Source organism: Phaethon lepturus, unplaced genomic scaffold (assembly GCF_000687285.1).
Source record: "Phaethon lepturus isolate BGI_N335 unplaced genomic scaffold, ASM68728v1 scaffold2527, whole genome shotgun sequence".
Taxonomy (NCBI): Eukaryota; Metazoa; Chordata; class Aves; order Phaethontiformes; family Phaethontidae; genus Phaethon; species Phaethon lepturus.
In genome coordinates this window covers 48,501-59,917 of record NW_010550949.1, presented here as the reverse complement: position 1 = coordinate 59,917, position 11,417 = coordinate 48,501, and the positions used below count along the sequence as shown (strand labels likewise).

The following is an 11,417-nucleotide window of genomic DNA, read 5'->3' as shown; positions in this document are numbered from 1 at the left end:
GAAAGAGAGAGACACTCCATCTTTTCCACTGGTGAATTTTATTCCTCCTTTAGTTTACCAAAGTTGACATATGCACATTTAAAATACCTTGGTGTTTTGGGGTCTTTTTTCGAGGACAGTGGTTCCCAAATGGCACACCAGTGATGGTGTGTGAGCTTAATCTACTCACTAACTTCACAGCAGTTTTTAGGAGGCAGCAAATAAATATTCAGTACCTGCTTTTGAACTCTGAAGCTGATTTATTTACTGCATCTCAAGAAGAGGGATTAATTGGTAACTCCGGCATGGACCTGCTATTGCTGCTCCTGGGCTGCGTGCTGGTGTGGGCAGGGTCCCGCTGGAGGCAGCGGGGCTCCCAGCGGTCACTGGTGCCTGCTTCCTTCGTGCAGCTCCCAGAATCATTGCCTGCCTTCCCGCAGGATGCTGCTGACAGCCAAGAGGGCTCTGTGGCACGAGGCAGCAGCGCTGGACAAACAGTATTGATCTTTGCAAGGTCAACATTGCGCTGAGTACCTAATGGGGAACTGGATTGACTGAAACAATGGCAAGTCAGTTTGCCAGAACAAGACAGCATTTCGGGAGAGCATAACATTTCAAAAGAAATGTATGAGTAACACTGAAGCAAGCAAGGTACCAAGGACTGAGTACTAATGCATGTCAATACTTGATCCGTCTTGGCAGGGGGAGGCTTGGGGTGAAAGAACAGAGACATTATACGATGGCAGATTTTTAGTTATTAATTGTACATTTTCTCACTTCTGCTTTTGGAACTTGTGCCTGATGAATCCTGCATGTCTGTAGACAGCATTATGGTTAGCAAAGAGGATTTGGATGTCAGAAGTGAGCGCAACTTCATGTCAGTGCTGGTGCGCTATCTAATCACTGACTTGAGCCAAGAGTCGCAGGGAAACCAGAGCTCAGAGATGGGGTGGGATTTGATTTAGCAGCATTCAGTGGCAGTGTCTGTCGCCATATTAAAGACTTAGGAGATAGGAGGACTTTGATATGGAGTTATTCAGGAACTATTATTGCTGAGCCTTAGGGACCATCTTAAATGTTTGGTGTGTCTATTAGGGAGGTGCAACAGTAAGTCTGTTGTGCATCCCACGCTGGTGGTGCGTTGCCATTTGAGAGTGCGATAGCCATAATGTTCTCTGGAGGAAATCTTGGTCTCGTAGGCAAACTCCTATTGACTTACTGTGAGGTCTTGCATTTCACCCACCGTAAAACCTGAGAGCAGGTGTGCAGATTTTTTTCCAGAATTAGAGCTTTTTATTCTCTACCCCAGTAAATGTAGGGTAGAGATGGTGCCATTCAATTTCTCCCATTTTGTTTTGTTTGCAAAAAGCACCATATGTGCAAAGTAATGTTGCCTTGCCTTGTTCTGCCAACTGAGTGCTCTGGTTGGCTAAACATCCTTCTGCTAAAGAACTGTATAATTAGATTGTTTTATTTTAAAGGTCATTTTTAATTTCTTCTGGAAAAAGCCTGCTTTCCTCTTATGATAGCTTATTTTTTTGTTAGTGCTTTGAATTTGTTATTGTTTGCTACCTTAGCTAAACTTACTCTAGAAATGATTGCTGTAATCCACAAAAAAATTTATTTTCTGCTTAAAAGCCAAGCAGTGAGTGTAAATCTCACAACAGACATAATCCAATAGTATTTTCTTCTTAACAAAGTAACAAAAGTATTTTATTGTAAAGCATTACTGTTACCTCCACAGATACTTTTCCTGACAAGTCATGTATTCTTCTTTGTTCCTTCAAATGTTTTCACCTTGCCATTCTCAAATTATATTTTAATTTACTTACCTTTGAGCATAAGCTCATCTACAAGGCCTTCATTTTGTTCCCCTCCTAGCTGGGGATCTTTAACCTTAACTGACTATTTCCTGTTGCATGACAAGATTTCCATAGCGGGATACAGCAACGTGTTGCGTGCTCTGATAGGTGTTCAGATATTTTCTGGTTTCTTTTCAGTGCTTTGCTGTGCGATCTCTGGGCTGGGTAGAAATGGCAGAAGAAGATCTGGCTCCTGGAAAAAGCAGTGTTGCTGTGAACAATTGCATCAGACAACTCTCTTACTGTAAAAACGACATCAGAGACACTGTTGGCATTTGGGGAGAGGTAAGAACAGAGCGAACTTCTTCTTCTCTTAGAACATCCCTATTGTGTCATAAAACATCTTGAAAGAACAATTCCATAAGCAAATCCGTCCATGCTCTGTGTTTGGGATTTCCCTATACTAACTGGCACTGCCAAAAAATGTAAAAGGGTTCAAGAAAAAATGTTGATAGTTTTGTTCCAAACTGCTCAGGACAGCAGATGCCACAAAAATCTCACCTTCATGTTTACATCTGTGCTAGTACACACCTGTGCAGTAACAGTGTTGGGGACACACAAGCCGAATCACTGAAATCAGGGAAAGTCTTTCTCCTGACCAGAGCTTTGAGAGTCGTGCTTTGGAGCAGCATTTTCACAGGTTCCCCGGTGACAAAAGGGCTTTCAGGAAACCCAGACTTGTGTAACCTGTGCTTCTGAAATGTGTGAGAAGATTGAGACTGATGGACAGGTGGCTTATTTTAAGATGATTATTTTATCAGTGTTTCAGAAGGAAATTAATTTTATGTCATCAGTTTGTCTGTTGATTCCTGTCCAATAACTCTTGAATCTGTTCACCAGTGTTATTGAGTTTTGAAGGATGACAAATTCCCACACACTGAGGGAAAAACAGAGCGCCCAGCTTTCCTCTTTCCTGGTTTGCTGGTGGGTCAGTACACCTTCCTCAGCTGAACCTTGCAAGCTCTGTGCTTCTTTCTGAATTGGCAGCAAAGACAGGATAACACTGTGGGAGCTCAGGGGGAAACATGAAAGGAATCTAGAGGCATTGTGGTTTGAAAAAGAGGTGTGCTGGGGACAGGTGGCTGAGTGGAAGGTGTGGAGGGATCAGTAAGTGAAACAAGAAGAAAGGAAAAGGTGGGGTTGTAGTGGTGGGACGTACAGAGGACATCGGAGACAAACCCAGAGAAAAACAAATTTGTTATTTGATTGTTCATGGAACAACTTAAACTTTAGCCAAACCTTATTCTCTGCCTCTCTCCTGACATGTTTTCAGGAGACTTACACTAATGTGGGTTTACTACACAAGATCTGAATGCAAAAGTCATATAAGAGTGAAAGTTGTAACCTTCACTTGTGTCACCTAAGAGAAATGGCACTGCCAAACAGAAGAGGAATTCACAGAAAAACTTTTCTATTTCAGTAAAAATTTTAGGGAAAATATCCTTCTGTCCCCCTCTAAGGCTTGAGTCCAGTGTCCTGGCCATGGCCACAGCAATGCAGAGACACTTCAGAGGAGCAACTGGAAGAAAGTGCCTGATTAAAAATAAAAGTCATGTTTCAAGGGACACATTTAGAGTGCCATAACTATTTAAAGTAATTTCAGAAGGGTTTTCTATGTAAGAAATGTACAGTGTATGTATAAATGAACAAGATAACATTGGTCTCCATTTTTCTTACTTTTGGGAGTAGTTTTATTTAGTTAATATAGCTAGACGAGCAGTTAGAGATGTGTCAGTCATGGACTTTGGACTTACTGCTGACCCCAGAAGGAAAAAAAACCCACTCTCTTTACATGTGTGTAATCCCATCCATTTTTCAGATGACAGAACTTTGATCAACTTGAAATATTTCATTTACTTTGAAATCATGTGCTTTATTCTCGTTTAAGAGTGAATGTTCCCATTTTTCCAGATTTCTCTCTGTCAATCCCATTGTTCTTCATTGGAAACCGTTGCTGGTTTTCAAGCAAACTGCTGAAAAGTTTTGGTCCTCTTGAATGGAAGTTTTAATTAAGAATGCTATTCATAGAAAAATAAAAAAAATCAGCCTGACAAAACAAGAGAGACACTGTGCTTGAATAGGTGGCCCCTGAAGTAAATTGTCTTCTTGATTTTAAAAGAAATCATTACAACTACATTTTTCTGCTGGCAATGTAATACTTCAAGAGTGATTGGAAGAGGCACTTTTTAGAGAGGAATCTGAAAAAAGTGGGCTTGTCACTGACATATCAGATGGAACACATACAGCAGAAATCTATTATGAAGCTAGAACTGATGACTGCAGATAGAAGTTTTAAGATTGCCTAAAGATTTATTTTAGCTAGAATGTAATGAAAGTGAAATTGTGACTAGGACAATCCCCAAGTTTTCATGATGTAAAAACACAAAAAAACCCCACACCCTGCATAAAATCCTGACCCTACAGAAGCTTTGTCACTGGCTTTAATGTGGGATTTCATGCCCTCCCCTCCCCTCTTTTTTCCAAAGAAATTCCCTGTAAATTTCTAATGTCCACAGTTCTGTAAAATCCAAGAAGAAAAATGCAACTCATCTGTTTTTGTTGCTACTTGGGCATGCATTATATTCCTGTACATTACAAATTCACTTACATGAGAAAGATGTATTGTTGCCATTGACCTATATACCACAGTATGTAACTGTGTATGTAACACTTCCCTAAGAGATTGCTGAGATTGAGTCTGTCTTTCCTTCATTCGCTTTGCCTGCATCATCTTCCTGTGAGAGCCTTCCTCATCTTGGACCATCAGGTCTCTGCAGGTCTTCAGCAGTCTAAGACATTGAGGCCTATGTTCAAGCTCCTAGTCTGGCTAAATTATTTCTTCTTGCCCTCCGCAGTGTTTTCATCTCTAAAATGGCTTTTGTATAATAACGCAACAAAACTTAGCAAAATATATTGCTTCCGGCTGTGGCCAAGCTATCCCTTGAGCATTGCAAAGATAATTTTCTGTGACTTATGTTGCTTATCTGCCCATTATCCGATCTTTTCCAGCTAATTTGGATTCAGTTTTATTACCCTAATCCCAGTGTATTTTGCATGATGAATAGATTTTACCTTCTTGTAATAATTTCCTTCTGGAACAAATATATAAGTACAAAATGTGTCCAAAAAACAACTTTTGTGGTGCTCACTAACATTCTTCACACAATGTGTTTACTGCTTCTGACCTCCAAGCATATTTGTCACCTTTTTCTTTGTGATGAGACTGTTTTCTGTTTGTTTTCCTTCATCATACTGGTCTGCCTGGTGCCATCCTGGCTTCTGTATTTTATTTCCCATGTTTCTTTTTCGGCCTGCCACAAGCAGTTGAATGCTACTGATTCGCCCCATTTACATGCATGGTTACTGCAGCTACATCTATTTCTGCTTCTCTAGGAGCAGCCTATATATCCAGCCTTGCATCTCGACCACAGCTGTACTTTTTCCATCAGGCAAAATGTTCTTGTGTTGGCATCGCATATACCAGCCTGTGTCCCCTTCCTCTCCCATGCCCCTCTCGGCGTTTGCGCTGCCAGCTCTGTGTCACAATTCCCCTTTGAATCCCTGTTAGGAGATCTGGGGGTGAGAAGTGGTGGTCAGCAGTGCCTGCCCCTTGCTGTCTAGCCTGGAAACCCTGGAAGCAGCCCCTCCAAGGGTGACATGAATGTGTGTCTTACACAGACACAAAATGAAACATCATTAAGGTTTGAGCCACTGTAACCAAGCGGGAAGAGGGTTTCTGTGTCACTGAGGTGAAGAAAAAGGTCATTTTTGAAACATTTGTCAGTAGGAGGTCAGACCCTTTCCGTTCTTTCTGTTCATTTATAGATTCTGGCACAATAGAGGGGAAACAAATTACTCTATACTTAGCCAATAGCTCCCATCTTCTTATCAGCAGGAGCTTCTCTTACCTCTCAGCACTAGGTCCAGGATCATTTCCATGGAATCTCGTGGTCTGCAGAGTACATATACAGCCTCTGAGAAGAGAGCTATTAGATGTGATATAGAAGGCAGCAGACCTTTTGCAAATGCTAGCCACAGGAGGAAGATTAGCATTTGTGAATTAGCATCAAAAGGAAAATTGCCTCTAAATTTGTTTCCTCTAAGGGGAAAAAGCATTCTCCTTGTTCTTACATGCCAGAAGAATTAGGGAGAAATCCTGGCTCCAGGATTCTGCAGTCACCGGCAGAATTCACATTCGTGTCTTAATGCTAGGTTTTCCCCTTTAATTAATCTTTCTTCAAAGAGTATCTTATAAATCCTTTGACATGTACAAATTGCTGTCTGGTCCCATGACCCATTGGTTAAAGTTTATGGAAACAAAGCTCATTGTTTGAAGGAAGAAATTCTGCCTTAAGAGTACAAGTTTTTATGTAAGCTTTTACTATTAAGACAGTTCTTGACTTCTCATATATTTGGAAGAATTTACTGTAGAAAGGATAAACAACATAATTTGTTGAGTAACTCAGTAGCTTGGGGTTGAATGAGTCAAACGGTTACATTTAAAAGACATCAAAGCTTTTTGTGATTGGGATCATTTAAAAATATAATAGTAGCAAGATACTATCATAGATCTTTTTCAGATCAGAAGTAAATGAACTTGTTTTCATTTGCTCTTGGAACAAACCAAAATGTTAAGTAGATTAAGAGGATGCAAGTCTAGACAGTGTAGGCGTAACACCTTGATCCCAGGCGGTTTCAGAGGCAGACGTACCGTGTAACTGTACTTTGTCTGGAGTTGCAGGGCAAAGACATGTACCTTATACTGGAAAACGACATGCTGAACCTGATTGACCCCATGGATCGCACAGTTCTTCATTCGCAGCCCATTGTGAGCATCAGAGTTTGGGGAGTGGGTCGTGACAACGGCCGGTGAGTCTTCACTCTCCTTATTCCCCTTGACTTGCTGCTATTTCTGTCTGCTGATACAGAGTACACATACACCTGGAGCAAGTTAAGGTATCAAACCTATTCATTTGATTGAGTAAATGTGTCCCAGGGGCTATGAGAGGATGGGTAAATTATTCTTTTTCTTGCTGGTGTTACTTGTCCCTGCTTTTCATAGTTTATCACTTACATGCTGTTTTGCTAAACCTATATTGAGCAAACCTTTCAGATTAATTCAGCCAGATGCATAAAACTGCACACACAACATAATTTTGTTTCAGATTTATGTAATACTTCTTTTTATATAAAACTATGTTTTCGAACATGTCCCATAGTATGTTTCTCCTGGCTATGTGAGAGCATGTCTTCCTGCTGGTCCAAGTTAAACGTGCTACTTACACTCTGACTGTATGCATGTGTTTCCACTTTCTTGAGATACTTGATTTGATGGAGAAAAAAGCTGGATTGAGGGAAGTAATGGTTTTAAGCCATTACTATTACTTAAAGATCTTGGTGCAAGAAAATTCCTAAGGGTGTTGCAGAAAACTAAGGTTTGTCCCTGAAACCTGACTTGCCTGCGAACTGAAGTTCTTCCTTGACGTAGGGAGCAACCATAAGTGCGTCCTAAAGGCCCTCCTGCCCTGGAGGCAGTCTTCCCTTAGCTTTCGTTCCTGACTGGTCTTCTTTTGGTAGCATCCTTCTTTGTCACATAACATTGGTGCGGGAACAGGATTGTGAAGGTGACAACAAGCTGTCTCCCTGTCCCATTGAGCATTTTGACCTGTCAGAAATGTTTCCATTCACATTAGGTAATTCCAGGATCTTTGGGCAGTACCCATCCTGACACATAGGTAGTAAGGATTGAATCACCAAAGTGACTCAAGTGATCACTTGAATCCTAAAATATTATATAGCGAACTGCTGCTTTTCGTGTCCATGATTGATTATGGCAATATTTGCAATAGTAGTGGTGGGGGTTTTTTTTGGCTGACTTTTGATGGGAAATGTCATTTTGGACCTGAAAAATCTTCACAGTAAAATATTTTGTGAAACTTCTTTAATCCTCCCCAAAGTTTCTGATTATCTCTGGCTACATTTCCAAAAGGAAAGGTGATAAGTGTTTCTGAGACCCAATTCCTTCTTTCTAGATTTTTTTACTTCTATAAATGGCTGATGGGGTTTTTTTTTTTGGTTGGTTTTTTTACTGATTTTCATTTCCATTGATGCAGATTTTTGAGAGCTCTAAAAGGGGCAAATCCAGTTTGAAATGGTGGGAAGTAAAGAGGTTTTAACGTCCTATGAATAAACCATTACCATGCTTTGTTTGCCTCAGGAAATGAGTGCATTGCACGTTTCCCTTCAAGTCAGATTTTGTAGTAGCTTGCTTTGCTCAGGAAATAAATAGAGCATCTTAAGGGGCACCTAAATGTGATGCACCTTTACAGAGTAAAGGATGCTTTGCTTTTATTTTTTTTAAGCATTTACAGTTCTTTTTTCAAATAATTACATTACTTTGGAAAATAAAATCATTCCATTATCTTGTTTATAAAGTAAGATAATGTCACATTTCTCCAGACTGGGTAGTTACTTCTCGTAAAGACAGAACTGGTCATAGAAACATGGGTGTTGGAAGGGGAACATGTAAGAGAAATCTGCCTTTTGCAATCATGTAGCACCAAGAATCCAGGAATTCAAGGCAATAGCAAACACTACTAGATGAATATAAGCCCCATCAGTAGGACAGGAGTTGGTGGGAAAAGTTCTTTGTGTGCAGGTCATTCTGTCTGTTCTGACCTACCATGGTATCCTATAATATTTACCAAAAGCCATGTACAAGGCACACAATGGCATTTGTGCCACATGAAGGCATCTCTGATCCCATTCCTGCCCAGTTTCATGCCATATCTGGGGACCAAAGGTGAATTCCAGTTGTGTTGAGACTTCTGCAGAAACTCATGTCTCTATTAATAAAAATATTGTAGTTATGGAGTATGTGGGTGAAGTACACATCAAAGTTTAAAAAAATTTAAAAACCCAAACAAACAAACAACACACCCCACCCCCCCAAAAAAACCCCAACCAAACCAAAACAAACCCAGTGATCTCCCTCTTGGTCATAAAAAGTAGAAGCTTCCTCTACTGTTTGACTGAAAAGAGATTTTATTTGTGACATTAACAACACAGAGAACCTAGTACAGCAAATAAACTAAACTTCTTCTCATGTTTCTACTATCAGAAGAGGGAATTGGCCTTTCTGTGTTGAAACTGAACATTTCTTGTTTCTAGAGAACATGACTTTTCTTGGTGGGTTGCTGTAAACAACATCAAGAAATAATTTATCGATGGTTTAATATATAAACACACAATCAAAAACAGCCTTAATATTTCATTTGCTAACACAGTAATTTTCTTAGCCACTTTTATTGGAATCTGTTTTTTTTAATCATAAGAAGTTTGATTTCAGAGCTTTCCTATTCGTAGCCCTTCGTAAGAATTTTGATAGATGCTTGTACAGAAATCTTGTAATTTTGTTAATTTTCTTGTAAAAGCCAGTGTGGCTTTCAGAAGCCCATTCTTTCTGAAATTTAATTTGTTTATTGACGCATTTTAAAAGATAAGATTGTGGGTAAAACAGTGTGACCAGTATTTGTAAGTAAAGTCAGACTGCATGTGATGTTAAATAGCAGGTAGAAAATCCAAAAGACAAGCAGAAAGAACACACTTATTACTTGAGTAGTCAGATGTACAATGTGTTTTGAGCATAAAGAGGTTCAGTATAGGAAACATGTTTTGAAGGGTAGCATAGATAATGTAGAGTTTGCTGAAGAAGCACCAAAACACAAGGAAAAAAACATTTGGTGAAAAGAGAACCTGAGCTGAGACAACCGTATTGAGCTAGAAATTGCACTGTATCTCTTTCCATATATGCATTAGTCCTTGGGCTTATCCTGGTAAAATTACCTATCGATCCTGACGTGAGAAACACCAGCGCCATTCACTGACTGCAAAAACAACTTTCCCTGACTATGAGTTTGCCATCATCAGAGTGAGGGGAACACATTGCTCCTTTGTTGGATTATTTGTCCAGGAAGTTGACAAAATCCCAGTTTCTGGGATGAAGCTCTTCCAGAAGTTGTTGCACATGAATGTTGTTAATTAGCTACACTTTCTGGTCCAAGAGCCTGTATAATAAAATATGTAGGATGTATTGTGAAAGGCAGTGTTTAAATTTTAAAGTAATGTAAAGAAATGTATATTTTCCTCTATTTTGAGCTATTTGAACCCCATAATGATCTGCAGGCACTCCTTTTTAATTGTATTTTGCTTGTAGTAATTTATTTGGATAGATTTTGCTTTGGAAGATGAAAAGGTTTTCTAGTGACACCTGACCAGATGATTTTCTAAGCTATACCATAATGAAAGATTGATGAAATCCAGGGATCTGCTGATGAAAGTTTAATCTGAGGATGTGTCTGCTAACTCACCTCAGGCAGAAATGGCTTCCAGGAGGCTGTAATCATTCTCTCCGTACGTTACACTATTATCTCAACCTCTAGGGTTACTTTATTTAGAACAGTTCTGTGATAAGCAGAAGCTTCATAGTTTTGTTGACTTAGGCTGTGTGGCGATTTTGTGTTTTGAAAGGTAGCATCCCTTGTTTTCAATTAATCAGTCAGTAAAATATGTTTGACCTTGAGGAAGGCCAGAGTGCCTTGGTAAAATGATGAACAAAAGCAAGTTCCCACAAGCGAGGGTTGTTGTTACATATGTATATATGTGTAGACTCCAAGTGCCTATGTTTGGTATGTATGTATGGGCTTTAGAGGAGAAGAAACATTCTGCATCTGTCCATCCTTTCGGCAGACTCAGTTTCTTAGGTGACGTTGTGTGGGATTTTTTATAGTAAAAGCCACTTTACTTGGAACACAGTCTTTCTCTCCTGCTGTGCTGAAACCAGAGCCATGATGATTATTTTAAAATTATTTGTTACTAAGAAAAGTCCTCATACTTGCTTAAATAGTTTGATTTCAACATCAGTAAGTAAGGTCATTGTCACGTGGAAGATTTGTGGTATCACAGGTATACAGTGAGTAATTGTCAGTGCTGTTTGCTTCTTCACAAAGCAGCCTGTGGCATGTTTTTTTCCGGGTTTTAAAAGCATATTGGAAAATATTAGCCTACTGAAGCTATAAAGGGGTTGCTCGTTTCACTTTTGAGCTGCAGGATGGTACATTAATCATTCCTCAGGTTGGGTTTTTTCTCCCCTTCTCAACTGCTGGTGCCATGCCCTTTGCTTTCTGAGCAGCTCACTAACAAGGAAGAGAGAAAAGGTAATGACCCATTAATTTTGTAAAACAGTTTCCGTTAGCACATTTCTCTGAATCCTCCTTTATTTTCATTGCTCTTCCACCAATCCAAAGCCCACCTCAATCCTTCTGGAACTTTAATTGCCTAAAAGATCACAGTCCCTTCTGTCATGGTGTGTCCATACAACAGCAGTATATTCCAGATGAAAAATTCAGCCGTTAGCTGGCCAGGAGGGCTGCAGGTGGGTTCAGGAGACAGCTTTGGTGGGACTGAATATGTAGCTGGTTGCTGGATGGCATGGGCACCTGGCGTGTTGGACTGAACACGTAGCACATGTCTTTGTTCATCCACTAGCTTTGTCATCACATAGCCCACGTTTGTTTT

The 11,417-nt window shown here is 39.9% G+C and overlaps 1 protein-coding gene across 1 annotated transcript in view; it reads left to right on the top strand.

The window, feature by feature from the left end:
* Positions 1 to 11,417, top strand: part of APBB2 (amyloid beta (A4) precursor protein-binding, family B, member 2) — a gene marked incomplete at its 5' end in the record, with an annotated part of 68,161 nt that overhangs the window by 18,526 nt on the left and 38,218 nt on the right. Inside the window, 2 exons of the mRNA XM_010290687.1 lie at positions 1,980 to 2,126; positions 6,583 to 6,710. Of these exons, the coding sequence (XP_010288989.1) occupies positions 1,980 to 2,126; positions 6,583 to 6,710 (275 nt within the window). The remainder of the gene's footprint in view (positions 1 to 1,979; positions 2,127 to 6,582; positions 6,711 to 11,417) is intronic.